Source organism: Protopterus annectens, chromosome 1.part0 (assembly GCF_019279795.1).
Source record: "Protopterus annectens isolate FY-2018-M chromosome 1.part0, PAN1.0, whole genome shotgun sequence".
Lineage (NCBI taxonomy): Eukaryota > Metazoa > Chordata > Ceratodontiformes > Protopteridae > Protopterus > Protopterus annectens.
The window spans coordinates 780404288-780429743 of NC_056725.1; the positions used below are offsets into that span (position 1 = coordinate 780404288).

Consider the following 25456-nt stretch of genomic DNA (forward strand, 5'->3'; position numbering starts at 1 on the left):
CCTGACACAAGATGAGAACACCTACACGTGACAACATAAATCTGTCTGGGTTTGTCATTATAAGTTCATTCCCTTACTTGCCCTGGATTACCATTCCTGACAAATCAGATGTGTGTGAAGGCACACCCATTTTAAAGACCTTTCTACCTGTTGATAAGGGAAGGCTTACTGTGAGCTGACAACAGCATGACAAGCTTAGAGGAAGTGTAGGAGTAATATAATATAAGTTCTAACCAAGCAGTAGGAAAGGAAAGCGCAGTCAGTCCACCTGTATTAAGCGAGACAGCAATGCCATCCAAAGGCAAGAGAATTGGATATTTTCTAAGTGAGAAGAAGAGGAAGAAACTGAATTTTCAAAATTTTACAGACCTGTGCAGGTAATCAAACTGTTTCTTATGCTTGTATGTGTCTTGTGTATGATTAATATTACACTAATATTATAATGACACTAATACTATAATTACAAATGTCTTGAAATAACCAACCTCAGTATTTAATATCTTTTGTTAACTAAAATAATTTTTTGTAGGACACTCTCACTACTTCAACCCACCAATTATTTGACGCATATTTCCCAATAGCTGTCATTGTTACAATGATGCCATGACATCTGTCTGAAAATAAGCATTGCTCAGATACTATGACAATGTGCATGCGTGAAAGTTTCACAGGGAGAACATGGTTACCCCTGTCGTAGTACAGAACCAGATGATTACAGATATCCACTCAGTTTGAAAATAAATCAGATGTGCACTTGGCTTATGTAAATCTGGACTTCAAAGTCAGCAAGCTCCAGTAGTGAGTGTGGTGGGACAGTTGTCAGGGTTTAGTTCTTCTCATGAAAGGTGGACAGATGCCACATCCTGTGGACTCAGAGCATGCTGTTTGGTAGCAAGGGGAATGTGAAGATATTTAAAGCAGCTGCCAAAGTGGATAAATGAAAACATCACTGCACTCTTTAAACTTGAAGTGATAACATCAGACTCAGAGTCTTCGCCTATACATGCATTTCCTTTTATCACTGACCAAGATATGTCCGGTGTAATCTGCTACTCCTACAAGTAGTGATTGTGAGAATGGGATAAGTAATGGATCTGTTACAGAATTACTGGTGTACACTGTGTGTGTGTGTGTGTGTGTGTGTGTGTGTGTGTGTGTGTGTGTGTGTGTGTGTGTGTGTGTGTGTGTGTGTGTGTGTGTGTGTGTGTGTGTGTGTGTCTGTGTGTGTGTGTGTGCACATGTTGTGTGTACATGTGTATGTGTGTTTGTGGTTTGGAGGTTGTGAACAAGATAAACCACTGGAAGCAAAACTTGATTAATAAAGGAGTTTTAATAGGTGAAGCAAACTTAATGTCAGTGCTGTCTAGATGGCAATAGTTTTTAAAGTATGTTACCCCAGTAATTAAATGGCTAATTGTGCATTCTGTCTATTAAATTACAGGCTGAACTACAATCTTCTGCTGTGATGTATATATTTAAAAAAATAGTTCAAGAAAAGGTAATGCCTAGATAATCATCTAATGTTTAGTTAGTTAGCTAGCTAGTTAAAAGTTATTTACCAGGTACAGAACTGGTCCAAAGTGACCAATTTCAGCCTTAGCCCAGGAATATAAGTCAGAATTACATTTAATGAGATATAGCAAGACTATACTGAAAATACTCATCTGTAAAATACAATTATTTGGTAACAAAAAAATGAGAGTGTATACAATTGTAATATACTCACAGTAAAGTAAGGCAAATCTCATTTAGAAAGGGAGAGATGTTTATGAGATAAACACAGATATGTGCTGTCTAAGTGTGAATGACAGGATGATGGAGTGGAGTGGAGTGAAGGTTCTCAGAGTTTCAGAGTGGTAGGAAGGAGACGTTAGGGTAAGCACAGGATTATGTGGGGGGAGGGGAGCGTAGACTGGTGCAACAGAACAAGCAGTATGAGGTATAGTAAGAGTGTTAGGTGACAGAGTGGTATAGCTCAGGTTAGGTGAGATGAATGAAACTGAAACAATGACATTTGGCTGATGAAAGGGGGTGAGCCTTTATCTGAGTTATAAATTTAAGGTAAGATAAAGTGTCTTTTATTTGTGGAGAAATATCACAGAAAAGCAGTGATCTATACAATGGAGTTTAGTTTTGGGGGTTGCAGTAGAGTGACTGTGGTTTCTGAGGTTGTAAGACAAATGTTGTCTAATTAGATTAGCTACTAGGGGACAGAAGGTCTGCTTGACCAGGCGTCTGAATAATTAGGATCCTAGTTGAAAATCAACCATTTGTTGAACAGATACTCATTTTGCTTTTTTAGTGTTTTGCTATGGTGTTCATTTTTAAGGGACTGAATAATAATTTAATCGGTTATTGTTTGAATGTGCAGGGAGTTTGTTTTTGATACTGAAGCTATGGGGGGAGAACATACTTAAGTTGGAAGAATAGAATTTTTTTGCCTACACCTGTTCAGGAGATTTTAGTGAGAAAGGAGAGATATTACTGGCCCAAAATAAGACAGAGTTAAGTTTTTAACTTGTGTTGTCAAGGTGGAGGGAGATCTTAAGGAAGTGGTCAGACCAAATGCCAAGGAATTTAAAGGAGACAGTATTTTCTATGGGAGTGTTGTTGGGGTCATAGATATTTAAAAAGTTTTGTGTTTCTTTTTTAAGATTCTGTTTAGAGCAAGAAATCATAGTTTTGGTTTTGTTGGAGTTAAGAAGGAGGTTTTTGCTGGAGAGCCAATGGATTAGGGCTAGAAAATCTTCTTGCAGATCTGTTGGGAGGTTGGGTATGGAGATGTTTGTCCAAAATCGTACCATGTCATCTGTGTACAGTAATAGGAGGAGAAGAGGTTGGTCAAGAAGAAATGCATTTATAAAGATGGAGAATAGCAGAGGAGCAAATATGGACATTGTGGCACTGCTTTTTACCGGTTGACTGATTGGAAAATCAAGGTATGAATTTTGACAGAGAAGTGGTGATTGGTGAGGTATTTTTAAAACCAAGATAGTGAGTTGGACTTACTTCTATCTGTAGTAGATGATAGAGGGGGATGTCATTGTAAGGTCAGTAAAGATGGTGCCAGTGAGTCAGCCTCTGCCCATAGCTGGAAGCCATTTCATCAGTTAGGATCCATGGGGCTATGAGTATACTCCAAATGGACTAGAATCTGTTTTGCTTATGGGAGAGGTGATTGAATGTAGCGATGTACTGGGTAAGATGAACAAAGATATATAGATAAATCTTCATTGTAAGTCCTTAATTGCTTTCAAATATTTGTTTATATACTTATTGTCATTTGTTTACAGGGAAAGTCCAACTGGGCATAAACAACCCATTTTCAGTGGAGGCCTGGGGAGAAAAGCTCCATGTGTATAAACATACAATATATTTAAGATATTAGAAACATTTACTACTGTCAGGGATAGAAAATTATAAGACACATTCCACAGAAATCTTTTACCAATAGTAGTAGTAATACATGAGGAGAAAGAGCAAGTTTGTTGGAGAAAATGTATAATTATAATATCTTAATAAAGACTAAGACAGGAAATATGGATCAGGAAATGCAGTTACCAGCAAGAAAGAAAGATGAAGGTAGGTAAGAGATTATCCAGGTGTGGAACAAGAGCAGAGATTGGAATTCCCTTAGATAAGCTTTGAATGTTTGTAGGTTTGGGTTACATCAAATGAATGGTGAGGTGGAGTTCCAGTTATGAGCAACAATATGGAAGTACAGGCAGAGACAACGAGATTTATTGGGTTTGTAGATGGAGATGAGGTGTTTGTAATTAGAGTGAAGGGGTCTGTTAGGGAGACAGCAATGGAGAATGTTGTTGAGACAGGACAAACAGATCATTTATAAATTAAGTTATATGTTCTGTAATTAGCTGAAGGAAGGTGAGGTAATGGGGGAATTCAAGCCAATTTAATGCATGGAGAACAGTGAGCAGTTGAGTGAAATGTGTTAAGTTAGAAGGAAACTTTGCAATTTTATTATAGCATGCTTTGAGATTAGATTTTAGTATGGTTTGGAGGTTTGTAAGGATTGGCACTCCTTACAGAACTGAGAGAAGGAAATATATAGTTACAAGGGTGATTTCTTTGGTTGAATTTATGAAATGTTTGTGATGGTACAGTATGCCGATTTTTTGTGAGTCTTTTTATGTTATTTTGGATATGACATTTGAATCTGTGATGGTCATCAGTAATTACATCTAATAGTTCTGTATAGGGGACTACTTCTATTTCAGTGTTATTTAGTGAAAAGATTTTAAAGTTATGTTTGCTGTTCTGGAGAGAAGAGGGGAAGCTTAGTTTTTTCGTGTTAAGAAGAGTTTGGTCATTGAAAGCCTTGTCTCAATTGAGATGAAGGATTCTAGAGTTATTTCTAAGAAATGAGTACCATATAAGTGTGTTGTCATCTACATATCAGCTGAGAGAGACAAAGCAGGAGGTGGTGTGGAGGTTATTGACAAAGACATTAAAAAGAAAGGTTTCAAGGATGGAACCTTGTGGTAATTCAGTGGTGTTAGGTAGGTAAGGGGATAGACAGCCTTGTCATTTTACTGCCTGGTATTGATCAGATAAATAGGTATGTAACCAATTTAAAGAAGGAGCAGAGTGACCAGTGCTAGATAGTGTTGTAAGAGTTCTGGCTGACAGACATGTCAAAAGCTTTAGGCAGGTCAAGGATTAGTGTGGAGACTATCTTGCAACTGTCTCTTGCTCTGTTTCATTGTATATGATGGATAGAAGGGTGGAAGCTGTACTATGACTAGGCCTGAAACCATGTTGGGTAGGGATTCACAACTGACTTTGTAAGATATGTTGGAGCAGCCGGGTATATGACATATTTGGTCAAAAATCGATACATGGAATAATATGTTGTAATATTGTTTTGTTTTATTATATTTTATTTCTTGAAATTCCTACCACCACTTAGCAGATCTCAGATGGCCAGATCACACCTAATGACCCCTATGTCCATTCGTTCCATTCATGAGCAAGGGCTTTGAGTCAGGGGTCCTAGCTCTGATCACATAGCAGAATAGTCACCTGGATGATGCATACAGTGGCCCAAGTCACAGGCTAGCACATGCTCTCCATATATGACTCACTGCTTTATAGCAAGTGATTGTACTCTCAGACTATGTACAATGGCTTAATACCAAAAATCCTGCCTTACAGCTAAGTTCTTGGGTTGAGTCTTGATTTCCAGTCACTGTCACTGTATGGTGTTTGCATTTTCATTTTCCACATATTCCAATTTCAACTCACTTCAAAAACTTGCTGGTTGACTGAGCACAAACATGTCTCCTAAAAAAGAATATATTTACACACACACACACACACACACACACACACACACACACACACACACACACACACACACACACACACACACACACACACACACACACACACACACACACAATTTCCTTGTTCTTATGTTCTAGACTATACATGATAGAGTTCTCATGGACAACTTTATCTACCTCTTTAAAAACAGTAAATAACTGCAAAGAACTGTAGAGACTGCGGTGCCATCCTCAGCCATACCCAACTCTGTCCACTAATAATGTTAAAAGACATTGATAAACCCATCATTCACTCCTTAGAGGAGCTGTGCAGGCCATTAACTATTCATTCTGTGGATTTGGAGGCCCAGTAGTTTTCCTTTTTAGGGGATGTGCACTGAAAAGGACAGGCTCTTCTTAGATAAAGTTGAAGTTTATAAGAGTTGGTGGTAGAATTTCAAATTAATGATAACTAGCCCAAAGTCGTAGAGGCAGATCTTACAGTGCTGATAACCTAAGTTCCATTAGCAACCTGGGTGTTATACAGACATTTAGGAAGGAAGAATGAATGGTTAATGACCTGCACAGGTCCTCTCATAAATACTCCCAGCAACACATACATAAGTACTGCCAGTAGCAAATACATAAGTACTGCTAGCAGATAACTTTATACAGGTATTTTTTTCATAAAATACCACATGAATAGTATTAAAATATAAAACATACAATACGTAACATACAAATACATAAAAATATGAAGGTTAACAGTTATGAAATAAGATTGAAAATTACACAGAGTTAAACAGTCCAGGTAGTTGCTCTATCCATTCATAAGGAATATCAAAGAGGTATGTCTTAGGTGATAACTGGAAGTCAGCCAACATCATGCACTCCAGAAGACAGTGAAGTATTAGAGTCCACAGGAGGGGTTCTTGGTAAGCAAAGGATTGCACTCCGTAAATTTCTGGATACACCTGTTACACTATCAGCAGCACCTGTAGGGCCAAACGAAGAACCCTAGAAGGAGTGTACAGCACCACTAATTCTTTGACGTAAGTGGGACCCAAGTCATATAAACATAAGTACTTGGACTGTACATTTTTCTTAATTAGCAGGATGGACACATGTGTCTTACTACTAAGAATAATGCATTACTAATAGTTCACATCCAGCACCTGAGTTATAGAACATATCATTGTACATTAAGCATTTATAAACTGATAAAAAAGAAAATGTAAATCTTTATCCCTGACCCCCCAGAACATTTATTTTCTTCCATATTATTCAAACTCCTGACTATTTTATGAAAACATTGCAGGTAGACTGATAGCACAAACGGTATACATATGTGTCTTACTGTCATCAAAATACTTAAGTGCATTTGCAGAAAGATATTCTCTTCTTATTTTGCAGTTTCAATGTTTATCCTGTTGTAAGCACTCAGCACTCATTTGTTACTTTATATATATATATATATATATATATATATATATATATATTACCTCCACTTACCACAGGGATCCTCTGAATGAAATCACAGTTATACTATAAGACTAAATTATGCACCTTATGAAAAGAATTAGAACATATCCTTTGTAGATCTTCAGATTAGAAATGGGGATCTCTGGCTAACCAAATTTGTGGATGACTGCAAACTTGGTGTCGTCTTCAAGTTCCCCTCTTATATGCAGAAGCTCCACCTGGAATACACACATTTCAGCAAATGGTGTTCAGAAAATTAGTTAAAGCCAAATGCTAAAAATTACAATTACCATTGCATTTGGTAAACAATCCCTTCATCCAGCTTATAGTATTGACAACAGCAGACATGTATGAATGAGATTATAAGGAAACTGATGAGATATACAGGGTATTTCCTACCTGACATGTTGGAGGGGGTGCAAGATGGGCAACACCCTTGTAATAACTACACCACTGTTATTTTTGGGTCCAAGGCTGTTTGCTTTATTTTTTTATGCTTTGTTAATGTAGTTAACCAAACTCAGTACTATCCATTTGCAGTAAAGAATTCCTTTCTTGTGGAAAAAATTCCAAGTTATTAAATACCTCACACTATAGTCATATAAGGTATTACATAAAGATATATGGTAACAGAAAAAAAATCATTGAAACAAGGCACAGGAACACAAACTAATGGGGTTCAAATTCAAAATGAACAAAGCATATCAGGCATGCAGTACATTTTTTTTTACATTATATCAGTAGCATTGTTTCAAGATCCATATAGTCCAGTACAGAGATTATCAATGTCGTCCATTTCATGAAGTGATAGCTACAATATTTAGATGATCTTTAGATGATAACACTATTTTGCTTGCAGCACCTCTACATGAGAAATAAGACCCTTATCATAGGTTATACTAAATGTGATTGTCAAAGCAGAAGCAAATAATAGGAAGTGACTGTACAGGAAGATGATCACAGTAGTGATATGAGCTGCAATGGAGAGTGGGTGGGACAGAGAAGATGAGAGAGAGAGGCATGTAATTGTGACACTGAATAGTTATACATTGAAAAGCAAAATCATTTTCAAAGTATGAAGAAAGGGAGTTGCAACTTCTAAAATGGAGCTATTATGCAAAGTAATAGGAAAACAACAAAATGTTTTGATTTTATTATAGTGACTCATGAATTGTCTCACAAGAAAATTCAAACTGATATGAGGACCTAATTTTAGACAACATGAATTAGGCAACATGTTTTGAATGTGTTTATGGTCATGAAGACATAGTTTAGTATGGGACCGGATATGCTTCATGTTTCAGTGTGTACACAAATGGATAAAGTATCCTTAATTTATTCATAAACATATTATAATTAAAAAGTAACAATTCCAAATCAGTAATTCAAAAATATAAAATAAAGATATGCATTCAAACTGACAACTGAAAGGTTTGAGTAGTTTCCATGCAGACATCACTATCAGTCACTTTTACCTAAATCATATTTCCTGTAAAGTTTGCAGCAACAGCATGGCTTTTCCATTTCCATAAAATGACAACCTATTGTTTAGGTCAGTAATTAATATATCTCACTATGTGAGAAGTGACTGCTTCATTAAGTAATATTTTGACCTTGGATTCCCCCCACAAAATGGATGCGTATGATCAGCTCATTTCTGCATTTTTAGAAATGTTTAGGCTATTTAGTTACTTATTGCAGTAATTTCACGTATATGAGTCCCGGTTATATGATTTGTGTGTCACACATTCTTAGAAGTCTCACTTTGGGCTCTTAGTGATTCATTTTTAGTTTGTTAGTTATATGTTTGTCTATTTGTTCAATTAATTTCACGCTATTTTAAGCATTTTATTTTTTATTTATTTATTTATTTTTGTTTACCACTGATCTTTTAACTACAAAAATGTACCTACATCTATTAATATAAGCTTAGATAACCTATTATATTTTGTTCAACTCAGCTTGATATGTAAACTACATCTTGTACATTATCACTTTTATTACCTCGTTAACTAGCATTTATACAATGTATTCCCTTGGAACCTTTATGCGATGTAATATTTGCCTTATGTAAGCTATTTCATGTGTTTTTTACTACTTGTCAATTGATGTCTTATTGCATGTACTTTTTTATGTGAAGCTTTTCTCCCCGGGCCTCCACCAAAAATGTGCATGGCCCAGTCGAATTTTCCCGGTAAACAAATGTAAAATAAATAAATAAATTGTATTTACATATTTTTAATTTAGTCAGCTGAGCTGGGCAATGCCAATTGTCAGAAGAGTCCCAGAGAGAAAAGTTACCATTACTTTCAAACTCATAAAGAAAATCTTAGATGCATATTTGGATGGAAACATGACTATACATTGGGTCAGCTTTTCTTGAAACCCATCTAATAAAAAAGTCAATGTAGCACATTATCAACTACAATAAAAAAGTACAAATTATATAACATTTTTACAAGAGTTATTCCCATATATCCCACATCTCTAAATATGCTATATGATCATAAAACATTGGGCGTAGGGAGAAACTTTCTTATCCCAACTCTTCCATAGTAAAACTCTTAAACGCAGCCATTGCTCAGTAAAACATGTAAACTGATTTTACTAATTCAGTGATTTCTATTTCAACAGAAACAAGTGAACAAAGAGCAGAGAAGCTGCTTTGGCATAGTCAGACAATATATTATCAATTCACGAATAAAAGAAAAGTATCTGTAAATGAACAAGTAGACATTAAGGAAAGTGCTGCTCTTAACATATTAAAAGATATTTGATCAGTGAGGAAACAAGTAAATGTGATGTGTAAAAGCATTTTGTTTATAATTTATTTGGATTTGTTAAACAGGTACGTGAGATGGTTCAGAGACCCTTTCCAGCCATGACTCAGGCCATAGGCAAAGTGCACCAATATTAAGTTTAGCAAAATGTGCGCAATTTGAATGAAACAATAATTAAAGGTGTGCATATTGAAATGCCCCCGGGCAGATAGCCTAGTACACTACTATGAAACTATGAAACTATAAGAATACATTCTTACTAAAATATTACTATGAAAGGTACACAAATTTGGAAAAACATAAATAATACATTTAAAGTTTACAATAAATTTCACTTTCACAAATAATACAATTAGCAATTTTGTAATAGTATCTAATGTTCAGCCTTGCAATCAGAAGAAACAGTTAAAGGAGCACAAGTAAAGAGAAACTGAGTAATGTTTGTGAACGGAGATTGATTCACTATGCTGCATATAGGTTGTATAGAAAAATGAAGTGTAATCAATACTCTTCACATATTAAAACATCATTTTCAATGGATGGGTCTCCAAAATCTAGAAATGTAATTTATTTTCTTTTCTTTTCTCACTAAAAGTGTCAGCCATGATACAGTTACATCTGTTTTACAGGATGCAATTAAAGTTGTAATTTTTCTGTTTTCTCACTAGATCTACTTGACCATCACGACATTGTGAACAGAATTTACTGACCCCTTTTGACTGTGCATCTAATATTTCTGAAGATGCATACATTCTGAAGTCATCTTATTTAGAGACAGAAGTTAATACATCATTGTAATATGATGTCATTCACTTGACCCTGTCATGATTGGTCAATGAAAATATCTTTATATTCAACAATATACAGGAGAGATAAACTGAGACATAATAAGGCAGACAGCAAGAAATGCATTATACTAACAGCAATGCTTGAGAATGTCACCTACAGTGGCACCCTGTCACAACTCAGAGCTGCAAGATTGTATGATAATGAAATGTACAATACTAGCAGTCTGCAGCTCAATCATTTGGTGACAGGCTGTTAGGGTAATACAGTCAAATTTATGAAGTATTTGCCCAGTGTTGTCTCTCTTTCCCTGACAACTTCTACATGGCAGAAACTGTCTCCATACATTCCCATTTTACATTTTACATGCATATCTTAGAACAGAAAGCACTGCTTCAGTAAATATAATTTTTTGATTTTGGTATGTATATACCACAACTATTTTTTTCATTCTCTTGTTTTATTGCAGTGTTGCATTATTGGAAGATAGTTTTTCCTTTAAATTTTTAAAGTTCTAGATGTTCTGATTTTTCACTTCTCGCTCATCCTGTTCCTGTTGTATTCTTAAAGCAGGGGCTGTTGAATTGATCATTCTTGTATTAAAATTGGCTGTAGCAACCTGCCAGCCCTCATCACATTCACTGCTGCTAGTGTTTACTACAATAACATATTTTGAAAATCCATACTTTAAACGTTAAGCATTATTAACCTTCTAATTCATATATTCACATTCACTTTCATTACACTACAACAGCCAGTGCTTATCGATCATAAAGATGTACCAGTTCTTAGTAATAACAACTATAATAATGTGCAGCAAACATTCATAAATACATTTATATTTAGGTTTCCCTGCAAAACTGCTCTTCCATCATTTTGTTCAAGACCTGCTATTCTATAAAATGGCAGTCTTATCCCTTTATTATTATCCATAGGATACAAATTGTACATTTTCTGTGTACTTTTTAGTCATAATTGTTCATCACAGACTGCTGTTAAAATGAATTCTAAAATGAAGTTTCAAAACCAAACCCATCAGAATTAAAAGTCTTACAACAGGAAATATGCTATTCTGTTAGATTAAAAGGAACTAAATAATTAAGCTGCATTTCCTGGTTTATATAACAAAAAAGTAAGAATATAACCTGACAATCTGTTCCAATGAAGCTAGCACTTATTAATGTTTCAGTTAAATAACTAAGAACTGTAAAAGGAAAACAACCACACTGTTCAGTAAAACATTAATGCCCATGTGCATAATATGCAGCTAGACAGATAATGAACATAATGACCTCTCAACCAATCGGGGACAAATTTCAACAGAATCAGGGACAAGTCATGAAAAAATCATGGACAATCAGGGACACTTTTAAAATATTAGTGCTATTAACTTGAAACATTGACAGAATCAGAGCATATTAATTAATACACATTTTCTGAAATAAAAGAAGTCTATAACTCTTAATTATTGTCATTATTCATTAAGTGTAATTCACCACCTTTCCTCCAAAAGTCACTAGTTTTAGGAGGGATTAAGAGGGACAGAGCTAAAATTTGAGTCAAAATCAGGGACGTCCCTGAAAATCAGGGACAGTTGAGAGGTATTACTGTCATAAGATATAAAAACGCAAGCTAAGAATTAAACTAGTAGAGAGTCTAAGACATACATATTGAACTCTCTGTTTAGAAGACATTAGAAACAAAGTATTTACAGTATGCTAACCCAAAAGCTCAGTGTTTAGTTTAGTAACAAACTAACATTATACACTTAAACATTGTAAACATCAAGCTTCTACATAAGGAATTAAGTAAATACTGACTTTGCAGTGGGGTGCACCTACATGCACCCCCCAAATGTAGAGTTGTACACTCCACACCAGCTAACAACATATGCTAACTTTCAGGCTGAAGGAATATGGAGTAAGGGTAACTCTCACATTTCTATGGAAACCAAGCAATCCTATTACTACAAAACAGAACAGTCATGCTGTTAATATATTATGTTAGTATAGGATGTAAGGGAGAAAAGCCGTGGGCATGAACCTGTTGGGCTAAACAGTCTCTTTACAAGAACCTGTATAACATATCATCTTTATAGTTTTTACACTTTCCAAATACAATGTTAAGCTATGCCTAATAAAACTGTTTTGAATTTCATTTTTTAAGCATATGTTTTTATAGCAGTCTGTCACTTTTATACTTCATTTACTGATGGTCTTCATATTAAGATGTTTTCTTACAGCGGAATCTCCATTCTTAAGAAAATGTTACTTATTAGAAATTCAGAAGTAGGAACAATAATGTAAGAAGGGATTGGGTCATATTGTCATGTAAATATAATGACAGTAGGACACGGGAGGTGCAACCCACTTTTTTACTTATAAGACAGATAGTAATTTAAATGAATTATTTACCAATGAGTAGTGCATCTAAACCACTGCTAATACTACTGTTATAAAGAGTATATTTAGATGTCTTCATTAGTGCATGTCATTATATTAAGAGCACGAATAGGATCCATCGTTGAAAGACTGAAACAGCATTTTATCAATAATTACATCGATTGTAAGATGAATAATGTTGCCCTTTTGGCAATGCACACATGGGAAGTAATTGTTGGAGGAAAGGAAACGACTTTAGGTAAGTGCATTTAGAACATGTAAAGGATCTGAAGAAGGTGATGAAAGTAATGCCAGCAGCACCTTTGTAAGGCATAGTCCGTAGTCTGATCCAGTTCCAAGTGCACCAGCCTACCCAATATAATTCTAAAAAGGGGGGTCTAGCTAATGTCTTATTAATTATGTCAAGTAAATGGCGACTGGAATTAGATGACAATGGAGAATTTAACACAAGAAAACACATTTCATTAAAAACTGTACTTCAAAGCATGCAGTATAAAGAATTGTAAGCAGTTTAACGTTGTCATTCCACCATCAGTTCTAAAAAATAAATGTATGATTCTCTCACCATAGTTTCATAAGTTCAGTAGTGAGGACTAGATTAATGGCTACTGGGGCTTTTTTAAGCCTAGCCATGCATTCCAAATCTCTGAAAAGTTGTGGTACCCTTGATAAGTGTAAGCAAGGGCTTGGGAGATCAAACATTTACAAGCAGGGGGCTGGGCGATGAAACATATACAGGTTGCCTGTGTCCATTAGAGACATAGGGGCCAAACTAGGGGATTAATTTCCTGTTCCTCATCCAATTGTCCAAGCTGCACTTGAACTGAGTTAAGGAGGAACTCTGCTTTACATGGATGGGGAACCTGTTCCATAGATGGGATCCATACCTTTCTGTCCAGCAGACCATATTTATATCACAGGCAAGTTTTTAGTCTTTAGAATGGGTAATTCTGGTGCTATTAGTTTTGGGTAGGCAGGAGGTCCATTGGGGTGGGGTCTGACACTGCCTTGTGTGTGTGTGTGTGTGTGTGTGTGTGTGTGTGTGTGTGTGTGTGTGTGTGTGTGTGTGTGTGTGTGTGTGTGTGTGTGTGTGCGTGTGTGTGTGATAGAGTGCTTCTGTGAGTGTGATCAAGGTTGGTGGGCATATTGATTCAGTGGATTTGTGTGTGTGTGTGTTTACATGTCTGGGAGTGTGTGTGTGTTTCTGTGTGTGTGTGTGTGTGTGTGTGTGTGTGTGTGTGTGTGTGTGTGTGTGTGTGTGTGTGTGTATGGTGGAGGTGTGGAAGATATCTTTGTTAATGTAATACATAGGTCACTAGGGAGAACCCTATCATGGTCATACCACCAGTGTTCAATTCAGAGACATGGTAGGTAATACGTTGATAATGAGGCCCTTCTAACTGTGGTTAAAGCTTACTCTGAATCACATTGTCTTACCATAACACTAACTGGCCAAACTGTTGGGGAATTAGTGTTGCTGATGAACATTTTGGTGAATCCTACAGATGGTGTGGTATTACACAATGTGAAGTATTTTATTTATATGTAGCATAACATATATGCCTTTTCAGCATATTGTAAATTCAGCTACTAGGTTTAACATGCATTAGGCATTTTTACCTTCTAGTCAAGTGTTCATAGCATCTTGTCAAGAATCAGTATCTTCAAGCACTTGTTTACTTTTTTAAATAGTTGGCATAATATAGTAATGGGTGTCTACCATCATGAAATGCTACCTCAATAGTCAATTTCTGCTCCATTTACCCATATGACATTATACAACAATTCCATGTACTACCAAATGCCACATCAGTGCCACATGGGTTAAGGGCAATCACTATGCCAGGACCAGCTAATGACATTCAGAAACATTCAATGTAAATGAACATCATTACCTGTTCATGTTATAATCGAATGGCAGATGGGCCTTCTTCATAGTCTCTAAGATCATCTGTCATGTAATACAGTACGCATGAGAGTTAAAACTTTGTCATGCTTGCAGTATTAAGCCTCAAAATAAGAGGGGGCATGCTGTGGGCCTACACTTCAACAGGGCTGTTCAACCACTCGAGTGTTTGAGGGGACAAATCATGCAATTGCAGTCCTCAGGCCTGACAAGGCTTTGTACTGGCCTTAGTACAGCTCCATCTGTATGTCAGAACTGATACTGCAGCCATTTGGACTTTATTATTTATTTATTTGATTTTACATTTTTGTTGAGCGGGTTAGTCCGACTGAAATTAGTAGCCCTTTTTCAGAGGAGGCCCGGGGAGAAAAGGTCCTGGTATGAGCTGCGGAGAGGCCTATTAGGAGTATATTGGGAGATTGAAGAAGCTAGGCTAGGACAGTAAGATGGCTGATAAAGGATTGAATGAATAATCTGAAGCTGATTGAAAAGAAGCAAATGAGGGAATTCTAACCAGTTTAGTTATTTAAGAGAGAGACAGTGGTGGCATTTGTATGATTGGTGTGCTGCAAAACTAGCCATCTTGTTGTAGGTAGATTCCAACTTTCCTCAATGTAATCTCTGTATGAAATAAAAACTGCTTGAGTTACACTGCACTTCTATCATGCATCTAGAAATATTTGTTAGATATTATTTAGAAATACTTTGGTAGATATGTGATGTAAAAGAACTTTCAACCATGTAATGCCCACATTACCATTACTAGTTTACAGGTCATGCTATACCTAGCCTGTAAAAGCCCTTTCACTTTACTGAGGTTATCATTACTTAGAGATTTTGTACTGATGTTCACCATAAAAGTGAAGCTTCTAAGCAATTCATTATGGTGAATCAAAGAACATTTATGGAATCACATGTAGTGCTCACTGTTTCTTATCAGCCTACTTAGGCTGAGAAGTCACAAAATCCTATTGTAAAATTGGAAACTGTGTGATCACACGAAGACGTGTTATCTCAAGGGTAATTTCTTTTAGAATCCCACACATCTCGTACTTTTTGTTTTAGCTGCATATATAATGAAACGAAAGTTAAATTACTTTTATACTAAAAGGCAATGAGTCATGAACTTTATGAAAATATTCTCAATTAACTTGTGCTTAATAATTAACATATTTTTCTCCCAGTCCTTTGTAAAGGAGCACATATGCAAATGCAAGCCAAGGGCTGAAGTTCCTAAACAAATGGCACTAGTGTAAAATACTATGTTAGTTTTGCACATGAATATAGTCAAACAAAAACTTTGTGTAATGTTTTCATATACATAAAATATTTCACAATTATAATTTACTTTTTAATATATGTGGTAGGTGGAGTTGTGCGGTTTTTAAATAGTACTACTGTTACATGTGGAGGGGCTGGAAGTGTAAATCTATAAATGCTGGCAAACAGACCTTCCTCTAAAGATAGTGTGTACCCCCACCATGACAATTACTGGATCGCAGTGGCCTCCATATATACAGTACACACAATATACACTTATCATCACTGCCTCCCCAAAGCAAAGATGGTGTCCAGCCATGCGTCTTTAACACCTTAAGTGTTATCAGTAGAGCACTGATGATGGCCAGCCTGCTGAGTCCCTCTCACCCTCACCACATAAGCAGTTAGACTCACAAATCCTGCATGAATCCTGGTGGTGATCCAAGCTTCTTCCTCTCCTTTATTCATACTTTCAGCAGATGACAGTCCCTGACTACTACCCAGCTGGATTTCAATAACCAAACAACACCTTTTTCCATCTTGAGAGTGACCATGGTCCCAAGCCTAACTGTTTCATACTTTAATGATAGCTGTGGTCTCAAACTCTTTCTATCTGTGGTCAACTTTCATCCTCTACTGGTATGTCCGACAGCAAACTTTATAATGACCTACTCGAGCAGCATGAGACTGATAATGACTGGACTCACCCCCTGCAAGAAAAGTCTTTTTTGCATATCAGAAAAGAGCTAGTTCCCCTACCTCTGTCCTATGCGCTCATGCAATTTCATTAATGCAGCTGTACCATGTCAACATGCTATACTCTGATGCTAGTATGATGCAGAATAACTGTGTTTAAGTCTTTGCATACAGTACCATACAGTACCATATGGTATTGTATACTGGCCACAGCGCTAGCCCTCCTTCTTCTCTCAGATAACCCAGGAAAACACACGACTGGACATTGTGCAGCATATCTTAGAACACTGCTTTGATATCTTTATGACGCTTATCCATGGTCTTATAATCTTACGAACATTTTTTCAAAGCAAAACTCTCAAATACTGACATTGGCAAACTTAATTCTCCAAAAGTACGGTTCTCAAAGGAAGACTATTTTCAAAAAAATTTAATGTTATAATTTTCTGCAGGGGCACAACTACCAATCTCCTTCTCCCCTTATACAGGTACAACTATGATGTCACTGCATGAAAGCAAGAAGTTGCATCCTCATTGCAACAGTGCTGGAGTGTTGAAACAGTCACCCACATTCATACTTACATAAACATGAATGCAGGACCCCCCTCAACATACACACACACACATACGCACGTGTGCGCATACACGCACACACACATACACACACACACACACACACACACACACACACACACACACACAAGCACACACACACACACACACACACACACACACACACACACACACACACACACACACACACGCACACACACACACACACACACACACACACACACACACACACACACACACACACAAACACACTCCCAGACATTTACACAAACACACACACAAATCCACTCAATCAATATGCCCACCAGCCTTGATCACACTCACATAAGCACTCTGTCACACACACACACACACACACACACACACACACACACACACACACACACACACACACACACACACACACACACACACACACACACACACACACACACACACACGCACACACACACATATAAAATATATGAACTATACACACACACACAAAACACACCGATTAAAACTATTTTTTTCTGACTTTTCAAAAGACAAAAACACACATACCTTTTATAAAACAGTTCTTATGGCAGACATATCATATTCTCCTGATACCTGACTACAACTAGGAATTATGTTGTATGGAGAAATAAAGGTGCTAAACAACTTACAGTATTTGTTGATGTTAACCTACCCCAGATGTATAAAGTATACACAAACTCTCTGGGCATTAATTTTTTTGGGGGAGAAATATCCATTAAGTGCTTTGTTACCATGTATTAAAGACTTGCATGTAAAGCAAATGAAATTAAATAAAAAAGATATTTTCAATGCAAAAAGGGAAGGGAAGAAGGAAAGATAGAAAGAAAAAAAAAAGATACATTTTCTACTTATTCTCATTAAACACTAATAGACCTGATTGTAGATTGACCCTTTTACATACTCACTACAAACATGTACCGCATAGGTCATGTGTAGAATAGAAAGGAAGTCGACATATTTTGGACAGCAACTGCAAGCTGTTACTAATAGTAACCGCAGTCTACCTTCTAGTGCTGCTTTCTATCAGGTTGCAATGATGTATTTATAGCATGAAAATATTTAGTTTTGTTTAAACAGAAAAAATGAGTTGATTATTGTAAATGTCCAACCCGAAATGCACTTCACTTGCTTGAATGAAAAGCAGAAATAATTCTGAGACAGTCTTTTAAATGTCTGAGGTATGCCCACACTAACCTGCTTTCCTTGGGAATTAAACTATGAACATTTAAGTAAAATGTTGTTGGCTGAATGGAATTCTTACGTAACAAAAATATTTATTGCTTCTTCCCTCATTTTTCATTTCGGTTGTGCCTTCAGTTTCTTCTTGTCATGAGTTAAGGATTTAAGGCAGACAGTTTTCATACCCTGTGGTAGCACTGGGTACTGCTTATTTCTTTTTTTACCCTGCGTAATGAGTGATGAATAACAGAAAATGGCAGTGCTATGCTTTCCCCCACTTCTTTTCTTGGCTCACGATTTTTTGCCATAGGGAGGCAGCCTTGTACATTGATAGGCTCCAAATCAAGTAATCTTTTTGGAACTGAGTGACTAATGGATGTTTATCGTTTTAGGAGCCCAAGTTTAAACCCAAATAAAATACTAATAAATAATAATTCAAGGCAAATGCAGATGGGCCTATCAAAATGTAGAATAAAATATGGACACATTTAGTCAAATAAACAGGCCCCGGGATTCATGAAGCTTGCGCCAGGTGCATGCATAGTGTAGGCATTATAACGCCAAATATGACCGTCGAGCGATTCAGGTACGATCCAATTCCATGTGCACTACCGGCGTACGCCAGATCTGTGCAGCCCCTGGCGTAGGTATGCTAATCACCCCATGTGCAGTGTCGCACCATGCAAATGAAGGCATATAGCAATTCATGAAGTGGTGCAGGCATAGCGTAAGCCCACGGAAATTTAAACCAAAAAACACGGTTTACATTTTCCCAAACAGAACATCGGAGCTATGGAAGAGGGCCAGACCCAGGTGTCACAACGTTAACATATGCCAATGGCGAAATACACAGCCAATGGCATAAGAAAAGATGCACAACATGTAAATAACAACATTTAATGTCATGTCCACAGTAACGCACAGCACAACCGCAGGGCATGTGTGCGGAAGCTGTAACATAAAGAAATAATATAAAAATGTCATAAAATCGCAACGTAATAGAAATCAGGTTTACAGCATAATACACAATGGTAGGCATGGAACACCACAACCAAGGTGCAAGGGTTGCTAAGGGCTTGTGATAGTGTTCGGCGCAGTAACTATGAATTAGTAGTCAATGCCATGCAAATGTGGCAGATAATACTGAATCGCAAATGTCCTGCCGGATGAAGGTTGTACCATACGGCGCAGTGGTATAACACCGAGGAGTGGCTCAGAGGAGATACATGACATCAGCAAAGGGGTGTGCCACCGTAGCAGTAAGCACATTGGAGCATTACAAATCTGGCCTGTCTGTTGCTAAGCAAAGCTGCAGGACAGGGGTGGGGAGGAATCGTTTAGCTGAGAGCACACATGGTGCCCAAAAGCGCATGTGTATGAGGATGAAAACATGCCCGAAACCCAGTAATCGGACGCACGTGCCGCAAACAATAGCAGAAACAGGAAGGTCAGGGGAAGAAAAGAAGGAAATGCGGAAGTAGGGTAATTGGAGTACTAATGAGCAATCAACACCAATCAACCCACGAAGGCCAATCGACGGCAGCTGACAAGTCTGCTTGCAGAAACCTGCAAAACAGGATAGGGAGGCATTTGAATGCAAAGAAAGGAGGGAGGTATTGGATTGCAAAGATAGGAGACTTGACACAGCAGAGCAAAGCAAACCGACAGCAGACCGGCAGTAGCACACATAACGCAAGATACGCCAGGTCCAGGAAAGTACAAATGAAAGTAGGCTGCAGGATGCATGCCAGAAAATGGTAGGTGCAACGTGCAGAAATGTAAAGGGATGGTCAAGAGGTAATCCACGGCAGGCAAATGTAATGCAACACCAAAGGCACCACAATAGTAGTTTCGGCAGTAAAACACATAAAATAACCTGTAGCTACGATTGTACATACACACCCTATGACATCATCGGTGTTCACAGCACAATAGTATAAAGTGTGAAAGCACCCAACACACACCTGTGTATTCCCAAACACCGCACCATAGGTGTAAACACACGGGGAACTTTTAAAATGTACATGTTGGGAGCTGCCATAGCTGTGATTCATCAGCATGTGTTAGAGACTGACGGTGTTGTGGAGGATGATGCCGACAACCACCGCAGGCCTCGGAGGAGAAGGAGAGTGTTCAGACCAAGGGTAACCTACCAGGGGCTACATGACCTGGAGATAGTAGAGCGTTACAGGGTGGACAGGGAAATAGTGGAGCTGTGCCGGCCATGCCTGAGAACCAGAAACAACAGAGGGGAACCCATCCCAGTGGACACGAAGGTATGTGTAAGCCTGCGAATACTGGCCACAGGTACCTTTCAAAGGCCAACTGGAGATATAATGGGTATCTCACAGGCATCAGCATCCAGGGTACTACACCAGTTCCTGGATGCCATGTTTCCACATGCCAATGAGCAGATATACTTCCCCAGAACTCAGGAGGAGTTGGCCAGCAATATGCACCACTTCCACCATGTGGCACAATACCCGGAGGTACTGGGTGTGATAAACTGCACGCACATACAAATCAAGTCACCACCCGGTGAGCAGGGTAGGCGCTACATAAACCACAAGGGATTCCACTCCATCAACTGCCAGGTCGTGTGCAATGCCCAGGGCATTATCATGGATGTGTGTGCTGGCAGCCCTGGAAGCTACCATGACTCCCATATCTGGCATGCCTCACAGCTGTATCAGGTATTTGTCAGGGGGGACATCCCACATGGCCATCTCGTGGGGGATGCTGGCTATGCACTGGAGCCGTGGATGTTGACTCCCATCAGAAATGCACACACACCCATGCAAGAACGCCATAATGAGGCACACGCACAAACCAGAATCATCATAGAGCATGTGTTCGGGATGCTGAAATCACAGTTCCGGTGCTTGGATACATCTGGTGGAGCCTTGCAGTACTCTCCAGGCACGTGTGCCCACATCGTCATAGTATGTGCCATGCTACATAATATGATCCTGCAGAAGCAGCTGCAGCAGGGACAAAATGGTGAAGGCCCTCATAGCCCACCGCAATTGCCAAGGCCATTACAGGCACAAAGGGATTCAGACCATGAACACACTGTGCCAGCCCCAGTAGGCAGACGGAGGCGTGCCCAATATGCCTACGCCTTGGCAAAGAGGGAACGTATAGCACATACTCTGACAGTGTAGGCCCCTACAGACTGACACCTCTCCACCTGCACACACAGTAAAATGGATGGCACACAAACATGACCACCTGTAAATTGTAATGTATAGGTGGCCCAATGTGTGACTCCTACATAGGCAGCCCTCAAACATTGTAAACACAACAGCCAGTGGAACACGGAATGCCAGCACCTGAACAGTACATGAGTCTTACAGCATATGGTGGTGCTGTGTGCCTGTCACGTTCTCCGCTATATATATATATATATATATATATATATATATATATATGTATATATATTTATATATATATATACACATATGCATATATATAATACAGATAGAAAGGGCACTAGAGGGATATATGGTGATATAGATGGATTCAGCGATATCTGCAAATATAATAGATAGTTCAATGACATTCATAACATCTTGGAGGTACAAATAAATAGGATACCGCCAACCATGGAATGTGTAACATACCGACATGCGTAACCACGAGGCTGAAAGACCGATAGAACACCGTACCAGAACAGCACATCCACGAGTAATAGTATGATGATATGAAGGGACAGTTAGTCACCGCTGCCGGTGTCGCGGTCCACGTAGGTACTGTGTTCAACTGTGTCTGTGAGTGCCATAGTCTGTGTAAGTGTGCATTGAGGGTGTTGTGTGCATCTCTGTGTGACTGTAATGTGTGTGTGTGTCCGCAACATGTGTCTGTTAGTGCCAAGTCAGAGGCAGATCAGTACGGTAGGTGTGGGTATAGCTAGCCGTAGGCATACGGTTACTACCTGTCCCACAGTAGGAGGGACAGCCCCACCCTGGGCAGGTGTGTTCTGACATAAAACAGTACAAAGGGCAAATGTCCGAGATGGTAGGACATAAATATGTCCCATATATAATGTAACAGTCGTATTTAATAGTTATGCCTGTATGTAAGAAACTTAAATGTTACATACAATATGATAAGTAGCCAAAGTCACACAACAATAGGTATGTAGTGAAGATAAAAGTATGTGCTAACCTGTGTACTGACCGTGGCTACGTGTTGGCCTGTAAACACTGCTTTGTGTCCCGCAAGTGTCCAACAATGACCATATGAAAAGGTGGCAACCCATGGCAAACAGGCTCTTTTAACAACACAACCACAATGACTGCAAATATCTGGGACAGAAATACAAGGGATAGCTGTCACTTACACATATCCCCTGATATATTGCTGCAATTACAGAGGTATACAAGTAGCATGCTCACCTGCAGATGATATAGAAACCAATTAACAATGGCCCAACGTACAATCCCGTAACATAAGTCTACTAACTGTTAGCTCTCTAATTAGGGTCGGAGCCCACACACATATATATGGATTATGTAGAAATGCAAGGCCCACAAACCTGTATATGTTACGTACAACCACCGACATCCCCCACACTAGAAACTAAAGCAATACAGACTGTAATAGCAGCACAAACATCCAGTCAGTCAATTACATCTGCAGAACCCTCAACATACCATGTGAGAGACACAATTAAAGGCGTCATGCAAAATTGCAGGCGTTGTATAATGGAACAAACAGCCATGTTACAGGTTTTGATTGCAATACTCCGTTATCAGATGTTGGGATGACAGGTACACCCACATGTTGAACCAAATACTCTACCTGTCACACACAATCCACGGGGGACATGAATCCAAACTATACTTGTCTCCATGCATAGCAGTTGCAGTTACACATAACAAAACACAATACAGACCGTCTCCCCGAAGGTAGGGCAAATAGGCAATGCCCAAGTGGAGAATCCAATTATACCCCACTGTCACCGCGTAATTGGCGAATGGAGTAGCTGCACAGCTGATATGCAAGTAATTAGTCACTCAGTAACACCAATTGGTGGGATGAATCCACATGTTTCAGGTATCGACGTATATAAGGATGACTTGCCAGACATTCAAACCGTATGCTCCTACCGAATAACAGTTGAAACACTGTGAGAGAGATAGAAACGAAATGCCATAACGACAACAAGGTATGTAGAACGCCCGATATGTAAGGTTATGTATAGCATGATCTGTATTAATTAGTTTTACTGTATGTATAGCCTGGTTTGCATTAATTAAACGTGTCCGCAATGCATAAAGTGGGGAAAGGTATTTATGTAGTGATGTCTTGCTGAGCATACTAACACTTGTAGAAACTGTGCTTCCAGCAGTGGGACACAAGGTACACAGCACAGACACCACAAGGGATGCTACATGAGGGCGTTAAACAGAACAATGCCATACAACCCGCCGTCAGTGGTAGGGTATGTCCAACAAGGACGTGCCATAGCAGGGGATAGTATATGTTGATATACTGTCACAGCACGCATGTGTATGGGCATATAACATTAATGACATATGTAAGGTGGTCCCGCTGTGCAAGTATGCTTTGCATTATGGGATACTATGTAAAATATGTGTAATGTATAGTATTATAGGTAGATATGACAGATATTCTACACAGCATAACAGGCATATCATGCATACCACAGGTATCGTCTATTGGTATGTACAATAACAGGATACATATGGCCTGTAGGTATGGGACATAGTAATAGCATGATAGCTAATCTAAATGGAAGGGCTACCAAGTAACCATGCACAAAGGACATGTAATAGCCTCACAGGTGCATAGTGGGGTACTGTGCAGTCTGGCAAGTCCATGTGTAAGCACAACTACAGTGTTCACACTAGTGGCACCTCTCTAGGGTAGTGTCCTGTGAACAGCAGAGCCAGGTGTCACCTGCACCTCTGCACAGTACAGCCACTGCAGTGATCCCAGGCCTACATGTGTCTCCCAACCACCAAGGGAGGTATCACATGAACAGTGCTACTGAGTGTCCCTGCATGATGTACATAGGACTTATGTTCCACAGCATGGTGAGTGTCTGGTTTGGGAATGTAACCCAGAAGCACATCCCACTCATTGTGGTGTGTGTGCACATATCCATGAGCATGTCGCTCACAGTGGCCTCTACTTATGAGGAGTATATCCAGCAATAATGTTGTGGACATGGGCCCTGTCTGATCAGCAGAGGTCACCCCTGAGTATGTAGTATGCAAATGTGTACAGATGTGGTGTCTGTAGTGCAGCCGCATATTTAAACTGTTGGAGCTCAGTAAATGTCATGGCGTGTTAATGTTGTGGCATGTAAAGCTGTAGCTGTTGTGTAAGGTACACCCTAAATGGGGTGGTGTACCCTTGAATGTGTGTAGATGTCTTGAGTTCAGAGGTACAATGGGTGCCTATGTACCAGCTACACACCCAGTTCAGATAGGTGTGGCCACGTAGAAGGATATCCACTCCACAGTGGCAATACGGTAACCACAGGAGTGGGTGCGACATATGTGTGTACTGCAAACATGTACAATGTGATATGTATGTAGGGGACTACCATCCGTGTGATAGTCAGTGGGTGAATGGTGTAATGCAAAGGTGACGTGCATGCACCTTGTGTCATGCAGCTTGATGCCATGATAGTCATATTATGTATCTGTCACAGCGACACCCGTATGGTTGGAGTCAGTATCAGCTGGTGGAGCAATCATGGCGCTTGGTATGTAGGGGTTTGAAAGCTAGGCAGGGAAACTCCCCTGTGCTAGCCTGTTCCGCAGGGAAGCATATACTGAACATGAGGGGCCCTATGACTGAGGACCGTGGTATGCCAAATGTACCTGACATGTAGTAGGTACTATGGTATGCTGGCCTCACTGTGTGTCTTGTCCATGAGCCACATAGCATAACATCCTGAGACACAGGGTACGATGTGCAGGTGGATGTGTATGTTGTCAATACCAGAATGGGGAATGGTGCTGAAAGGCAATGAGAGGACAATGTAGGATGTGTGGACTCCCGTACCATCAGCAACTGCCCTGGTAACTGTATGAAAGGAGTCCACCATGTGTA

At 38.9% G+C, this 25456-nt stretch overlaps 1 protein-coding gene across 1 annotated transcript in view; it reads left to right on the forward strand.

The window, feature by feature from the left end:
* The first annotated feature begins 247 nt into the window (after positions 1 to 247).
* LOC122794524 (inositol-tetrakisphosphate 1-kinase-like) overlaps positions 248 to 25456 on the forward strand; it is a 721296-nt gene continuing 696087 nt past the window's right edge. Inside the window, exon 1 of the mRNA XM_044062994.1 lies at positions 248 to 377. Coding sequence (XP_043918929.1) covers positions 289 to 377 — 89 coding nt within the window. The 5' untranslated portion in view covers positions 248 to 288. The remainder of the gene's footprint in view (positions 378 to 25456) is intronic.